This window comes from Hylaeus anthracinus, unplaced genomic scaffold, assembly GCF_026225885.1.
Source record: "Hylaeus anthracinus isolate JK02 unplaced genomic scaffold, UHH_iyHylAnth1.0_haploid 11997, whole genome shotgun sequence".
Taxonomy (NCBI): Eukaryota; Metazoa; Arthropoda; class Insecta; order Hymenoptera; family Colletidae; genus Hylaeus; species Hylaeus anthracinus.
Window position 1 is genome coordinate 2510507 of NW_026534344.1, and position 17732 is coordinate 2528238.

General features: G+C 46.1%; 1 protein-coding gene across 3 annotated transcripts in view; it reads right to left on the reverse strand.

Moving 5' to 3' along the window:
- Window positions 1-17732, reverse strand: part of LOC128889387 (signal-induced proliferation-associated 1-like protein 2) — a 46544-nt gene that overhangs the window by 14594 nt on the left and 14218 nt on the right. The window contains exon 1 of one of the 3 annotated variants that reach the window (XM_054146973.1): window positions 7955-8319. The exons of 1 other annotated variant lie outside the window; for it this stretch is intronic. In XM_054146973.1, coding sequence (XP_054002948.1) covers window positions 7955-8143 — 189 coding nt within the window. In that variant the 5' untranslated portion in view covers window positions 8144-8319. Of the gene's footprint in view, window positions 1-7954; window positions 8320-17732 lie in introns of those variants that run through there. One more of the 3 variants, XM_054146970.1, reaches the window with a different exon arrangement.

The window sequence follows — 17732 nt, forward strand, 5'->3', positions numbered from 1 at the left end:
ATTTTTTTAATAACTTCCGAGGACTGGCCCGAGCAGCGTCGATCAGTGGATTTCAAGCGAAAGGTCCAATTGCGACCGGGATACGACGCTCGGTTGCTTCGTTTGCGTATTTACCACCCATTCTGGCGAACGATAACAGGATTGAGAAAGGTAGGAGAGAAACGAGTCTGAAATCCGGTCAGCCGTGCGACGGCTGCTGACCACCGGAAGTCATGCGTGTCCGAGGACCAGGCCCGATGCTCGATGCCTCCGCGTATAGTATTCCTCGACAATTCCTTTTTCCTGTCAGCTAATGCTCGCGAATCGTTTCCCCGCGTTTGATATGGCCGTCGACTTAAAACCCTTCGCGTTCATTCATTTAGTCGTACACGAAATCGGAACATCCCGTTCGTTACGATAATTATAATATAACAGCAGGGTGGATTTTCGATGAACGCGAGAACCGAGGTATTATAGTTTCGTGCGCGTAACTAAATGCTGCGGTTTTCAAAGCGAGAATTATCCGTACTGTCGCGATTACGCGATTGCAGCAAAGTATATACGAATGTAAATCCAGTGGGAACTCTGATATGCGAGGTGGTGAACATGTCTGCGATCAAAGACGTAGAATCTAATTGAAAGAAGTCGTTACCTAATGTGTACCTACGTGTAAATAGAATGGATGCAATTAAATTTATATTATATTGCACGCCATGTAAAAAATGTAGGTCGAAGCGTAGAATTAAACGCGTACAAATCGTTCTGTTCGAAACGTAAATAACTAAAAGCTTGCGTAACGCTTTTCTATGAGTCATTGGTAATTATTATCTCCAAGGATATCTTCCACTTTTACGATAACGATCAAAATGAATTCCGATCGCAAATACTTGGCGCGAATAGTAATAGTAATCGCGATACGATGCCAATTAGTAGATTAGAAAATAAAAATCCGTCACGTGTCTTCCGAATGCGCTCGATCGAACAACCGAGTTAAAACGGAGTCAACAACCGGCGTTACACGCGTTAGAGTCACTCGGAGGTGATAAGGGACCACCCTCGAACTACCGAGAAGCTTTCAGTGTCCTGATAACTGGCGGTGGTTGCGCGATGGAAGCCATTGGAAGCATGCGCGGCAATAAAGTCGTACAGAGAGCCTTCGGTGATCGCGGTTGATCGGTCAGGCAACGATCCAGGAAGAACGCGAGGCGTCGTGAAACACTTCGGGCACCTACGTGTCTTCCAAGAACTCGTTCTCGAATTCCTAAAGACTCTGACACCTCGAATACGAAGAACATAGTGACTCGTAGCTATGAATGGTCGACAAATTTTTTAGTCGCTGTAGTCGTAATACGAAATGAATTTCTCACCGCTTTGTCAGACTTCGTTGGTAAGAACGTATGTTGGTTCTCGGGCTCTTTAGAGCGATTAAATTATATTCGTCGTGTTTGGTGTTTTACTAAATTGTTTTACGCAAGAATCACACTGTATCCGCGAAGTCGTCTTTCCAGGAAATATTATTTTCGCAGGCGAATCGTGGCTAGGGACGAGGGACGATCGAAGACAGCACGTCGAGGGGGCAACAGTCTCTGGCGAACATTCTTTGGTGTCCAGTGTATCGGGTTCTCTCATCCTCGACGATCAGCGAGCGTGTCGTCACAGAGTCGTGGCTGCAGTCCTAGGTACCGAACTCGTACGACGACTTTTCCGTGTGCACGTCTTGTGGGAACGCTCGTGGTGCGTGCAACCGCAGAACCCATCGCTCCCTGCCCCGTATCGACGAATCCATCTCCGAGATGGATTCGCGTACGTGATCGTATGAATGTGACGCTGGACGCCGAAACACGTCGACTCTATCACCCGCTGGAATGGTCAGCTAATTTACGCCCAGTTGGACGAGCCTTTGTCACGCTGCACTTCTCATACCGATGCAACGTTCGGGCACCGATCAGACTGTACGCCCACGCGTCGAAGATAGGTTGCATCGGAGAGCTGGATTTTCGATGTTTCTTTCGAAGCACTAGACTCTGTAGGACTCTATGCAGTACTTTAACGTTTCACGCGAATGGAACCGCGCGGCATTCGCGTATCCATTGTAGGTAGGATATCTGCTTCGATAAGTTTCACGGATGGCCTATTCGCGTATGCAGGTCGACGTCGCGGCGCACGTTTCTGTGCATCCTGTCTTGCTTATCTCTATATTTTTTTTTTCTGTTTCTACTTAGTCCACTGCAGAGTTCTTTAAACTACTTCTATTTCTCTAGTTTACCCACCTATATATTACAAACCAAATAACGACTGTAGCGTCACAAAATCTGTATTCCTGTCGGCTTCGGAAGACAATGGAGCGCACCTGTCTCATCTCGAAGGCTCGGAGCGTGTGCCGAGGTCTCGATTCGACCAGTCGGAAGCGATCAGAGATCGATTCGCGACGCGTAACGACCAGATCGCGGCGGATCGCGGCGGATCGCGCGAATGACGTCTCGTTTCGCGTCGTTATGCCACAATTTCGCGGGCATGCACGTAGAGTCCTGTACACACAGAGCACCGGTACGCACGCCGATCATCCGAACTAGTTATGTAAATGCCTTTGCATTCTTGACGCGATCTACGAGCGTATCGCGAAGCCGTTGTGCGGGCCGCGCTGAGAATGCGCGTCGATTTTTTCCCCGTCCTCTTCTTTCACGCATTCCTGGCCCCGCGCGCGACCAAGTTATACACCGTGGACCTCTTAACGAACGTTCCTTCCGTCGAAATCGATCCACTTTCCTTCGACGCTCCAACGGGCAATTTTGTTAAAATCGATGCAAGTTGTAGTTCGTGCGAAAGTATCCCGAGTTTAAGTAATCGCTTCGTGGTTCGAAGGTTGATATTGTGCGACTCAAACACGACCGTTTTCGCCAGAGTTTTCCCAGCTCAAGAAGAAGAAAGCCGGCGCACGTTTCGTCGAGCGCTTTTCCAGACAGTTGCGGCATCATCGTTGTCCATCGCGACGTAAAAACGCTAATTACGGTCAAGTCGTAAGGAATATTTAACCAGGCTCTCCGCGATTATGTACACCGTGTAGTCTCTTCTCTGGGAACGACGAACAATTCTTTTTTTCCACCGGGTTCGGCATTAAGCGAGTTTTCCGACGCAAACGTAGAAGGGAGTATTTTTTTTTTTCCTTCTCTCCGCTGATCCCTCGAGCGTAAAGGCCTAGCCATATAAAGCCACGGTAGATAGAATATTATTTCGCCCCTTTCTGGGATCGCAAACGAGGTTGGCACAAGAGATCGTAATAACATCGAGCACCATTACCGTGGTAAAATACTAGTTTTTCTACCGGTTTCCGCCCGTTGATTGCAGCCACGATGCAACCACGCTCTGGCTTGTATTACGACGACGAACCAGGTAATTATTCTTTTTTTTTTTTAATTGTGCGAATTCATCGAGCAAAAGAAAGTCGCGCGAAACGCGCCTCGCGTTGCTGCGTTTCCCTCTGGAGAGGACATGTAAAAACGCTATCTTTAATAAGAGGTGTTTACGTCCCTGCTTCGCATGCGTTATGTTAGCTAAAGTATGAACAATCGGAGTGCCTTTGATAATTAGACGTTTGGAAAGCTTTCATCTCATGTTCGTAAGTACTACGTCGCAACGAAGATACGAAAGATATCCAATTAAACGCGAGCAAGCGGAGTGGCGTTTATGATTCCCTGGCATCGAAGTCACCAGGTGTATAAACACAGTGTCTCCGATAAAAAAAAAAGCCAATGCATCAACCGTGCAATTGGAGGTTGTACTATTTCCAAACAGTCCGAAGAAAAAGGAGTATGCAATCTTGTCTAGCGAGCTCCCTCGAGCGTAAACTATTCTACGCGCAAGACTTCGGAAGGTGTTCCATCGCCCCTTCGGGATCCTATGTAAAGATTAGCATCAAGACGCATGGGAACGAATAGTTGTTGTTAATTGTTTCCTGAAGAACGCGTGGAAATGGCTCGCGGTTTCCTCGCCGCGGTTTACAATCGAGAACGTAAATAATTGTGCGGCAATTACTTGCGTCGACAGCTCGAGAAAATCTCGATCCGTGTTAAACGCACGGTACAGTCCCTGCGATAGATCAACGCGAGTTTTTCATCGATTTTCTTTCGATTTTTCGGTTACTGTGCCCTAACGCATTCCCACGATCGAAGGAGGTATTTCATTCATCCTTTCGGAGACTTCAACGCACGGCAAGGCACGGGTCTGCGGTAGTGCAGCACACTTTAACGCCATTTAGTTCTTGCTCGCGTTAAATATACTCACGCGTACTAAACGATTTATAACGACACACTTAATATTACATTTCCATCTAAAACGTATTAAATCCGACCTTTATATACGCTTCGGTAATAGCGATATCGTACGAATGGCGAATTATCTTTACGATTATGCAACATTGGTAATCCTGTCGCGTCGAGTGTGCCACGACTCTCTTAAATGGTATCACAGACGAAAGGAGTAGGCGGAACACGCGTTCGATTGTTACACATCCTTGAAACCTGACAGATTCGTGTCATCGCGTATTTTCTGTGACGCAATTGGAGAGTCGGTAGGAAACGCGAACGAACACTGAATCGAGAGATCTTTCCTACGGATGTCAGAGAGGGCAGCAAGCAGCGAGACTACACAATGGTGGAAGATAATGGAGAGAATTACGATCTGCACGCTCGAATTGAATCGAACGCGTACCATCTTCTGGGAAAGGCGCGTATTGCGTTTACGAGTTAATTAGGCGCGTCTCTCGTGCATGGTACGGTCTACAAACTTGCTATACGCGAGAAATTAACGGTGCATTATTCTGTTTCGTCGGCGGTGAATAAGCAGTAAATGAAGTTTTCATTTGAACGAGAAATTTCACGTTTATCTTGATAGCTCGAGGATTCGCATATAGAAACGTTTAGATCCTTTGCGATGGATGGTATGCGAGTATAAAGAATATAACAAGGGATGAAATAAGACGTCGCTATTATCCTCTCCGAAACTATAGCGATTAATTGTCCTGCTCGCGCGTTCGACGAGACGTTATCAACTCGAGACGACAACTCTGAAATGCACTTTGCCGATAAAGAGACGCTGGCTTGTAACGCATTCGTCGTCAAGTACCTCGCCAGTTATCCGTTTTCTTCGCGCGGCTTTAAACGTTCCTTTTCCTCGCGAATGGACGCGTGGACAAGAGAGAAATTGCGCTCTTGGCGACAATTTGTCATTCTAATGGAATCTACGGACTTTCTCTAACGATCGGGGAAGTGTAGAGTACGCGTAGACGTAAATGAAATTTGGTTGGGACGCCGAGACGTCTCTTAGACAGGATTCGTCTACTTCGACGGGTAAAATTAGGTAATTGACTCGATACAATCGATTCGCTTTCTCCTCGCGAATTCCAGTGAATCGGCGAAAGATCATTCGAGAAAATCGCGATATTAACGTTCGCGAGGGAGGTCCCAGTGTTTCGCGAGGAAACTCCAGTCGTGCGAACCGAGTGTTTCTTTTTTTCCCTTTTCGTTTTTGCGGCTCGAGACGGAGTTCTCCGCCTGGGGAGGCCTGTCCGAAAGCGAGAAACGGAAGAACGGAGGTCTCGGGCTACCGTGCGCATGGTAGCCACATGTTGCTGTAAATTCGCGCGCGGCGGAGGATCGTTAAGTCGAAGGAAAAGGCGCGTCTCACGCGGCGCGAGAGCGAAATATTGGCGCCGTGGTATTACAAGGTAGTCGCGGAGCGATAAATTCTATCGGCAATATTATTACCGGCGATAAGCGTCGCCTTGGTAGCTTCGCGAGCAGTCAATTTATTACCGCGGCTTGATACCGCGATGCTTTACCAACGGCGAGCGCCAAAGCACGCGCTCAATCATATTTCACCGACATTTTGGAAACGATATCCATCCGTCCGCGATGGACAAACTTCAACGTCGATCCGATTCGCTTGAATTCACGGGAAACGATTCGTGTAACTTTGAAAATAACGATACTCGGATATGCAGGCGGATTTAATTAGTACTATACTCTTCGTTGGCATCTAAAATAATTAAATTTCTGAAATTCTATTTCTATAAAGCTTGCCTCCAAGGCACAGATTCTTCGGTCTGCCGAGCAGTACAGAGATACGTATTCTGTTAATTAAAAAGACAAAGCGCCGACACACGTCAAAGGCCCTCTTCTGGAGACGGTAATTACGTGTCGTATGTGACGGGTCTCAGATGCAGGTGACCAAACTATTAGCAGCGCGGATATTACGGTCCGTTATTACGGACAAAAAGGTACGAATAAAAATATTCTCGATCCGAAAAATATTATAGAGGCGTAAGTCTAAAAATATGAGATGAATTCTCGAGCCCGAGTTTACTGAAATAATACGACGAAGAGGACGTATGGGCGAACGAAAAATTCCTCGTTGGTTCCTGGCGGATGCATGCTGGTAAGCTTTCAGGAATGCATTCTCTCAAATTGGGACAATTGAGGAGGAATGCGGGACCCGACTGGGCGGGTCAGGAGGAATAAGGCAAGGCGGCCAGGGGCGTTCAGCATCTTTCTTTTCTATCTGTGAGTCATCCCAGTGGCAGCCACCAGCGCATCTAGTGGTGAGATCGACCTGATCGATACGTATACATATAAGAGCAACGATCTTAGACGAAATATTAGACTTTGGTCGAAGAAATTCCAAGAGCAATTAAAAAAGAAAAATAACGCGATATCAAATACACGCATCGTACGTATAAATGACGAGGACGATTTGTGCAATGGTTGAATAAAATTAATTAAAGAGTGAAGGAATTTAGAAAAGATTTTCTTGAATATTTCCCACTTCTTCGCGATTCTTTCGTCTGCTTTAAAATTCTGTTACTAACGACAACTTCAACTGATAATTCGAAATTTCCCTAAAACATTTCATGAAGTTCCTGTGCTACCTGCGATATGGTTGATCCCATCGCTAATCGGGGACCCTCATACCCTGCTGAACCTAGTCGTTGTCCTGGCAGCCCCGTTGATATTTCTTTTCTTACGTAACGCGTGTCCCGGACCCTCGCCATCAAGATCGCATTCCATTCCGCCACCCTCGCGCCGCAGTGCGTTCAACCGGAGTTCATCGACGTTCTACGAAACTCTAACCGCGTGAAAAGGAAGCAACAGTGCGCGTAGAAGTGTGTCGAAAAACAGCGAATCGATTGTTCGCGTTACTTTCGCTTCGCCATTGAATCGAACGAGTGCAATGGTATCTATCCGAGATTATAAAATTTTACTTAATTTGCGGAGTATGACGATACGGAAAACACGATTTAAAAATGCTCGTGGATCGATATTTCGTAAATTAATGTACAGAGTACTTCGACTTATACGATTTGTCTAAATGAAGATTTTCTATACCGAAGAAGATCTGTATCGAAGACTGAAACGAATATTGTTTCGAATGATACTGCACTTAGAGACCAACCGCGCGGTTAAAACCATATCTCGAGGATCCACTTGTAAATCTGACTCGCGTTTAATCGAAAGTTTTGATTTATAGCGGGATCAAGGTCGTCACGATCAGCTAAGCGCGACGATCGATACGATAGTTTTTATCGATGTTCATCGATCGCAATACGAGATCATTCGCGATGTTTATCGATTTCGAATACTGGTATTTTTCATGTTTATCAGTTGGAAATGAGTGTTTCCTATGTTTACCGATTAGAATACTATAAAATCTGAATTCCTGATTCGCGATCAGTTGGCCACACTTGAAAAAACAGGAAAGTATTCAAATTTCACGACCAATGACCGTGGAAACATATTTTCCAGTCCACTTCCTGCAAACCCACCAATTACTTCTACGTACAACAAATTCGTTTCCAGATAAATAAAGTCTTTACTAGAACTGCTTCAGCTTTAAATTTACTAACACAGAATTTAAAGTTTCCCATATATTTGCACGTTGTCCTTGCGCGAACGACAAATAATACCACTGTTTACCACCATACCTGTTGACTCTTGGCAGGTGTCGAAGCACGGTTTACCACTTTCTCGAGTGTTTTCCTCCTCGAAGAGTTCCGACGTTTGTCCAGCTTGATATTCGTCGCCTTTCGGCTACTTTCGCTCCTCTTATTCTTCGGGGACGGCGTGAGGCGAGCCACCAACTCCTTCAAACCACCGACGATTCTACACGACATCGATACACACCGGATGTCGCGAATTCGCGACCGCTTCTCACGGAGTCTGTCACTCGACTGGCCACCGAACAAGAGAATATCTGCGGTTAACAATAGCGGAATCGCGATGGGTTCATGCCGTGTACGAACGTGCACGAACACGTTTCGACCAAGGAAGGGTAGCAGTAAAGGAACACGGAGGGATCCCCTCCCTTCGTTTCTTTATCGATTCTGATCTGGAATGATCAACGGTGACGGGTCGCGGCGAGTCTTCTTCTTCGCGAAGGTGCACGCGTTGCGAGCAATCGCGGTGGAATACACGATGCATTCGACCTTTTTAACGATGAACGTTTAGTGTAAAAATCTATTTAGCCGCGTTCGGTTTGTTTAGCCCAGAAGAAAAAATATTCTTGGAATCCTATTTGTACATTTTGTTTCGATACAAATTTCTACGTAACCTGGAATGTTTTTATCCTGGAAATGAATGCTCGGAGTAATGAAATAACACGCGGAGAAACCAGGAAGACAGTTACCTGCGCGCATCACTGCGTCGATTCGATTTAGATCGGGGTGGATATACTTTCTTGCTGGACTCGTTTGTTCTGCCGCGATCGTATGTAGGTCGCATCCCATTCTAGAATCTTTTTTCATGACTCGGCTCGATGGAAAGCGGCGATAAATGGACACCAGTTTCTCAAGGTACGTTTGAAGAAACTGTGAGAATCGCTCCAAGAAAATGTTTGCGGCTCGCGGAAGTGCCGCGACGTCGGAATGCGCTGGCACGTACGACTAATCTCTCCAGCGGAATTAGAGAATTTTCGATTCAACAACTAATCCAATGAGAAGAAACCCTATTTACACATTGTACGTACGCCGTGTAAGGTTGCTACCGTCGGTTACTCCAGTTTCGCGAGCGATTATTCCTCGTACCTTGTAACTATAGTGGAAATACTTACCCCTCGTTGTTCGGCAAGAGTTAACATTGAACGAAATGACGTATACTTACCTGAAACAGAATTAAAAATTGTGGTTAGAATCGATGGATGTAGGATCACTTTAAACGAGACACAAGGCAAACCTAATGTTTTCAGGTCTTGGATCTTTGAGAAAAGGTAACGAAAGGTCGATTTTTTTTATTTGAAATTACAAGACAGTCTCAAATGTTCGTAAACGATAAACAGCGTCCACTAGACGACGGTCTCAGCTTATCGGGCGCGCTATTAAATATTTACCAACGGGATGAAGGAGCTTCTCAGCTTCGGGCGTGGATTCACGCTGAATCGTGCGACTGTCTCGATAAAATCGATCGGATTTTCAACGTACAACGGTGGCATTGACGGTGAAACGATGGCAAGTCGAGCGAGACCGAAGAAATTCCGCGACGAGCGCGATGATTCTGCCGATGGCTCCTCTCGATTAGAATTTATGAAATGAAAGATAACGTTGGCCTACAGAGACAACCAGTTTCACCACTACTATTTCTGTTTTCAACATTTCGATCTTTACACTTTACGCGGATTGTTTATTTTCATTCACTTATTCGAATAAAATTGCTTCCTCTTATTTGTACGATACCGTCGATCTGCCATCAGTATTTCGTTACTTTAATTAAAAACCTACGGAGTAGTTGTAGAGCAATATTCCGGAGCGCGTTATGCGAAGAATAGTTAAAATTCCGCGCGAAAGCGCAAAGTGCATCGCAGGTAGTTACGCGTTAGTGTCGATTAGGAGAAAACGAGCCTTCTGCAGCCGCGTCGATAGTACTTGGAGGACGCGTTGTGAATTCCATTAACGTTATCGTTCCCGTCCCCGTTCTGGCTCGGAGCAACGCAGGAGGCAAACCCTCGCGGTGGATTAGGATCCCGAACATCTCCCAAGAGTCCAGAAACAAGAGTGCGCCAAATAAAGAGAGCACATGGTGGACCGAGAATATCCGACGCGCGTTCGACACGTTACATACGTGTCTTTATTTTGGTCTGCGTTCGTGTAAATCAAACCAGAAAATCGTATGAGCTTCGACCGCCCAACGTGGATCATCTTCGAATCATCTTCATCTTCGAATCGTCTTCATCTTCGAATCGTCTTCATCCTCGAAATATAACGTAAAATTATAGAAGGGGTACCTGCGAGATAAAAGACTTGCTTTTGCTCCGTTGTGCATTTATCGTAAACAAAGTTTGGATGCCGCTAATTCTAAGAATCGTGGGAGACGCGAATTGCCAAATCAATCGGTACGGGACGAGAGATATAAAAAGCGTTTGTAATTATCGATTCGGATGCACTCGTAGACCAACTCCTCGCTCTTTTTCTCTTCGTCTCGCCATACGTAGATACGATTAGGTTACGGGTCACGTGTGTAAAGCGTTTGTTACGCAAGACCAACGTATCGGGTCAACGACTTCCTTTTTCTTCGTACGCGAATGAAAGTGGGGATAGGAACGCAGCTGGAGCAATTAATCGACTAAAAATAATTACCGAGTCAATGTTAAGCGCGATACGGGATTTCTTGCGTACGCCACTCTGGATTCTTTGCGTTTCTGCGAAGCGACTTTTTCTTTAGAGATCTGGCTGCGAACGTCTCGATTCGATCCCTGTACCAAACGTCGCTGGATCGAGAGAAAAACGGAGTCGAGAAAGTCTTTGAGCCGTTAAGTGCCGAATTTATATTTATTTTAATTTTATTTTAATTTTTTTTTTTTTTTTTAACGTGGCATACGAAACAGAAAGAATTCTTTTTCCTGATTCACGGAACGGATTCACCGCAGCGGTTTTCTTTCGGTGCGATTGTACGCGGATAAGAGCTTTGTCGGCGACATTTACGAGCCAGAACTGTTACGTGGTTATTCGTGGCCGAACGAAGAGAAACAAACCACCGAGAAGATAACGGATAAAGAACTCCTTGTGCTTTTCGTCCTATCTCCGCGAGTTTCGAATCCGTTTTTTCGGCTGTTCTCGGCCAGCCGAAATATCGACCGAGATAAATCGTCGCGCAAACATCGACAGGTCCCGAGGAAATCCTGCTCGATTATCGCCAAAGATTGGCTCTCGAATCGGCAGGTTCGATTGGCCAGTCCTCGTAATCGGTCTCCATTTCGTGTCAACTCCTAATTAAATTTGATTATATTAACAACAGATGACACATCGAAGTATTACTCGATCGGACCGTGGATTCGATAAGATTAGGATTTCTCTCCCATTTGAAATTAAACCCTCGAAACAACGGTGAATTACTGTGCTCGTTAACACGGGCAGATTTTCGTGCGAGCGTTAATGGAAATCAAGTTAACCAAGGGGGACCAAGATCTTTACGATCTTTACGATCTTGCAAGGACTTAACGGATAACGGTGTCGCGAGTTATTGTCCGACAGGGGTTCTCTACATTCGCGCTCCAGATTTTACCGTAATTAATCAATCGTACTTTATTCTTCCCAATTTAAATTCTGATTCTAACACGATCCTTCGTCAAAATACCGAAGCGAAACAAAGTAACCGAATATAAACGATCGGAGTCCTGTTGCCCAACTCGCGCAACTCGCGAGCACGAACTTCTCGTCGTTCGGCGTGTTTATCGACCGACGAGGTTTAACTTCTAACGATTAGACGGGAATTAGAGTGAGTTAGAGCCGCGAGACTGTTTCAAAAGCGATCGTTACACCGAATACGTTACACGGTTACGAAACGACGCGAGTATGTATTGTCGAAACGGTGCTTGGGTGAGGTGCACGACAAACTCGATATCGTTTATCTGGATCTCGCTTATCTTCGGGTTAACGCATCGCTCGCCCACGCGACAGTTTTATAAAGCCACCAAGTATCCACGCTTTTAGTTTTCCACCGGAATAATTAACAACGTTTTTAGAATATTCAGAATTTCCCAATGAAAAATGAGAAGAAGCTACTCATGATCCAATGATTCAACCGTCTCAAAGCTACTCAAACTCTCGAGCCACTCAGAGTTAATCGAACGGAACACGATGCATAGCCCTCAGCGAATTAACATATTCATTAATCGAAGCTGAAGAACGCGTGTGAGAGAACATCTGTCGATCTAAGCTGATCCTCGACACACGTGTGCTCTCTCTCTCTTTCTGCCAGGAACCCAACATATGTCGTGATTCCCTCTTTTCTCGATTTCAATTACAAACTCTTTTGTTTCCACTCTCTCTCTCTCTCTCTCTCTCTCCCTCTCTCTCCGTCGGTCTGGTACCGATTGTTTTTCAGGGCGAACGAGGGTTGGGTCCATTTGTAACCCCCTGCAGTCGTTCGCGAGAGCCAGCGTTCCCCCGTTGATTTAGAACGATTAATTACGCCATATTTCGTTGCCACTTTCGCGGGTCGCGCGCAGCCCCCTTGAATTTACAATCTAATTTCGCGCGGCGTTTAAATGCCTCGTACCGTTCGAGCGTGTCGCGCACGGTGATGCACGCGGACTTTCGGAGCACGTTTCGTCGCAGGATAATTAATAACTTGAACTAGAAAACGTCGCGCGAGATCGAAACGGGTCGAGCGGACAGCGAGACAGCAGCCGAAGTCACGCATACGCGATCAACGAGGGTAAATGGGAAAAGAATCGGTAGTCGAGGCGCTTGGTTGCGTAATTGTCGATCCATTATGGCTCGATCCGCGCGACGGAAGTGGATTTTCCAGATAGGACCAACCGACTCGCAGGCAGCAAGCACGAGCGAGCATGGAGGGCGTTTATTTCGAGAGAAGATTAAGAGACCGGTCCCGTACTACGGCCCTGTTCCCAACGACCACCGCCGCGACTCGGATATGCGGTTTTTAACGGTCGAACTATAAATACGCCCGTGTACGCGAACACCGCGGCTTCCAGAGCTCTTGCTCGCGTCGATGTCGAAAAAGCCATAAAATAATCGCGTAAGAAGTCGAACGTGCATCGACGGAGGGCATTCTTTGAGAGAAAACGTTGAAAATTGGTGTAAAATGATTGAAAATCGGTCGAGGTACAGGGGGGGGGCTTCGATTGTTGCAAGCAATGGGGCCTGAAACACCTGCAACAATCGAGGTAACCCTACCGCTACGCCTACCCTCGATCACTCAGGAATACATCGAATTTTTATTTCTATACAAGTTTACTCTTCCTCTCTAAAAACTCGTTCCCACGTAATCAGGAATCTTACTGTATAGGTATATAATTTTCTGGCCTGTTTTCAACGTTTCGTAGCGGTCTCTATGCTCCGTACGATGTTGAGCTTGTTAATCCCCGAAAGGGGTACCTGGAACCCCAATTATCAACGTCTTGGGAATTTTTTTGTACTAACGTCGGCGAGTTATTTGTCCCAGCTGATCGAAATTAACATGGATCGATCTATTATGATAAAAATACAATGAAAAACGAGGCGTGTAAGACCTATCAGGGAATATTTGAACAGTCACGTAGTCTAAATTGACTTTTAATTAGTCGATAAAGGCCAGCGTCTCCTTCTGCCCTCTCACCCCGAATCGGTGGTTTCGGATTACAAAACAAAGCCGGACAACCGAGTACATTACGAAGTTTAGTTATGCACCCACGAGACCGTCGCCGAGCATTCGATTCTATTTTCTGTGTGTCACCCCTTCCCTGTTCAAAGTCAAATACCACTGACCCAATTTCTAAGCAGATGTACCAGACAGCCGAAGATTCAACGATCAGGACTTTTGAAAAAAGTTGCTTCGCTTCATCGTTCAGGTATTCAGATCGCGTAAAGTAGCTCTCCATCGGCCACTCGGGTGGGTCTCTTTAGTCACAATCGCTCGAACCGGAGCCTTGGTGGCACTTCGGATAACTTTAAAAGCTCTTGGATAGGGTAATAGAGATCTTGAAAAGTAACGCTGAATTTTTTCAGATTTTCTGGAAGCCTACAACGATAAAAATAACTGGATCCGAGCGAAATGAACACACGTGGCTGACGGAGGCAGCGAAACTAAGATGGCTGACGGATGTATCGCATTACTATCATGAAAATGCGTTTCATGCCTCGCACGCATTTTTTCCGTACGTAATACGTACGTACGGAACAGCTCGACAAGTTTTACGAGATCCTCGAGTGCGTAGGGTGAACTTGGAGAGGCGATTAGCGGGGATGAGACCGGGCGATTAGACCGATTTATCGTCCAGTCCTGTACCCTATCTAGCAGGCATCATCCGACGCAATTCGAAAGAAGCTGGACCGCGCGAGAACGACAAGGACCGATGTTGATCCGAGGCCAGCGATTTTATTTAACCTGTTGAGGTACACTCCTCGTTCCAAAGGGACGAGTTCGAAAGAACCTCGCACCCCGTTCGATTTAGGCCACTTCAGGATTGAATATTCGCCCCAATGGTCCATTTCCGGCACACTCTTCCCTCGCAACGAAATAGAATGGGTTCGATCGTTGACCCTTCGCGATGGAATCGAGAATCGTGAGGAGAACTTGGCAATCGTCCACGCAACGAGCCACGGTGTGTGTTACTCGATTGCGAACACAGCCGGTCGTTACCCTCGTTTCGTCGGCACGATCATTTTTTACAATGGTTCTGCTCGTCGAAACCGCGCCGCCATATGCGTGGTTCACACCGACGAATAGGTTTAGGGGGGTGCTCGAAAGCGAGCTAGCAAAGTGCCGAGTTAATTGACGTAGGAAGCCAACGAGTGCCTCTGAACCTTTTTTTTTTCGTCTATAAAAAACGTTTTTGTGACGACGATGAGCTGGGTTCTGTAGCAACCTCTTTAAAATTCTGATCACAGAATCTGAATTCCATCCAGAGACAGTGCTGGCCAGGTGCTCCGGATACAGCGGCCGCGCGTAGACGCGAATACGCAATTAACGCGTTTCCCGAACCAGTTTTAACGGTGAGCAGCTTCGATAACGTTGCATACTGGACGATGAAAGAACGATAGCGGGATGAATGAAAGCTTTGGAAACGAAACGACGGTGGGACTATGCTCGTCGGCGATGTTCCCTCGATGCGTGTTCGCGCTAGAGAAGCGCCACTGCGACAGGAAACCTCGACCAACGGAAGCGATTAAATCCAAGAGAAAATAAATGAAAACTGGTGGCGATCTCCTCGTGCCTCTTTCCCTTTCCTTCGAATTAGCGAGAAGCGAGGGATAACGGGCACCCGCTGGGAAATAAGGGCCCCTCGACGCTGGAAACTACGCCATCAAGCGCAACGCGATCCTCTCTTCGAGTTTGCTTCGACGGTCTCTACATGCAGCGTTTCTCTGCTCGGGATTACTGGAGAGTGAGATATAGAGTGAGTATAGATCGTAAACTGTCGCCTAAGATTTTAGTTTAAATGACATTTTCGTTTTTGAAGAACACCCGCGCCAAGAGTAATTCTCTATATACCTTTCAGATACCTGAAAGATTCGGACAGATATTTTTATTTACGTCTACGCGAGATACAGCATCATTGACGTACGTACTACGCGATCGGTACCCTCAACAATAGCGCTTGACATGGCTGACATGAGCTAACGACTCGTGGAATTCACTATCACGAAACTGAAATTTATCAAATGATTTCTCCCGCATCGTGAACATCGTTCGAAGATATTCTTCGTAGTCCCTTGGAGTGGGTAAGTCTCTATGATAGGTCCCCGTGATAGCTCGTTCGAAGAGGAAAAACGAAAAAGGTCGAGCGGATATCATGATTCCTCGTCGCGTTTCTTACTCCACCCTCTTTCTTCCTCTCTGTTGAGATGTTGCAGCGTCGGAGGGACATTTGAATACAATGTCTCGGCGATTGCCACTTCTTCCACGATGCCGTGGAGACCGGGGGAGATAAAGGGGGTTAAGGTTAACGCTGGTCGGAGACTTCAACGAGTGGACGTTGGGTGACTTTTGTACGGGAAGCATGGCCAATCGCGTCTCTCGCGCGACGCTTCACCGAGAAATTCCCATTCGACGAGGAAGGGACCGTGATCGATTGTTTACGACGAAACGATTTATTTATACTTTTTCTAGGCTCACGAGTCCATTCAATTCCGATCCATTCACCTCGAACTGAATACAATTTACAATAGGATTGGGACACGCTAGGAGTACCAGTTTCCTCGATACATTAATCATTAATTAGAGCAATCTAAAACGGATCTAAATTTAACGCATAAATTTGAACACATTGCGCGCTCTATTCCCAGGGATATTTTTAGCTTCATCGACTTCTGGCGTATTGAAATATTACGTTCTCCGCGCGAGCACCGATAATGAAAGGAAAACAAACGTATTTTTGTTTAATATTCATTATCCATTTACATTCAATAAACTCGCAGTTGAATAGATGAAAGAGGAAAAGTATTTTCCCACGGAAGAAATGGTTAATTTACTACGGGGTACTTTCAAACAATGTTGACATTCTAAACTACTATTTGGAGAAATATCTGCAAGAGAAATCGCAGTGTAACTCAACTCAAAAATTTCTTCTACTGACACCGCTATGCTTCTCAGCCCCACCATACATTCTCAAGCGTGCACATTAAGATAGGACTTGCGTCAACTTGTCCAGCACTATTTTCTTCCCTCGGAATGCAATAAACGCCAGGAATTTTTCTGAAGAAGGCTGAGATCCGAGCGGAACTCTTTGCTCGGATACCACACCTATCCCGCCGTTAATTATATCTACGCGTGTATGAATTATCTATCGAACCGTTCAATAAATCAAAAAACAGTCGCGCGCCCGAAACAAACCCAGTCGATCGGTTGCTAAACTAGCGTAAGCCGGGCAGCAATCAAACGTTGCAACACACCGACTTAATTCTTCTACTCTAATGCTCCTCGGCCTCTAATTACGAGTAATGCTACACCGACCACTGCCAACAGACGCATTTCTCATTGGCTATAATTTATGACCGCGCCGCTTTATATCTCCCAGCTATGTAACGCACTTGCCCCGTTGAAATGTCTCGCAACGATGGGAAAGCTACGGCGACAGAAATTAGCCGGGTTAAAAACCATCCACTCGACAATTTCTGCGGGACCTTTTGATCGCCATATTGAAAATCCTCGAGTTGATCGGATTGCCAGACACATCCACTTATGCTGTCACTTATTCTCGAGATCACGATCTTTTCCGCCTAATCGTCGCATTAACGGAGAAGAAAGGTACGATTTCGAGTACCTACGCGAGTGGAGAAAGCAAGGTGAAAGTTCGAGACTCGTACCCCGTGATAGTCTTCAAAAGCAGACTATAGTGGAATGACAGAGACTGATGTCGTACCGAGTCAAGAGATCTAATTTAATTTGTCGAGGTCTAACCAAAGGATTCGTTCCCTGTTTCCCTCGAAGCGAAGCGTCATCCAGCAGGAGGAATCTTTTCGTCCAGTTTAGCGACAGAGTCTCGCCACGAGAAGGACGTGGAGACCTGCTGCTCGTTCCACGAGACCATCCGATGGATCCTTTGTGCTGCCAGAGAAAGGGAGACGAGGATAAGTGCTGAGGGCGAGCTACGGCCCTGAGCACCGGAAGTCCTCTCCCCTTGCTCTTCGTGCCTGTCTATCCTACGTAACCCTCGCTTAATCGACAGCGTATCCACTCGTTACGATTTTTCTCTCGCTCTCTGTTCTCCAAGAAAAATGGACGAGTTCCAGTCGACGTATCGCGTGAATCTATTACATTCGTGGTTCC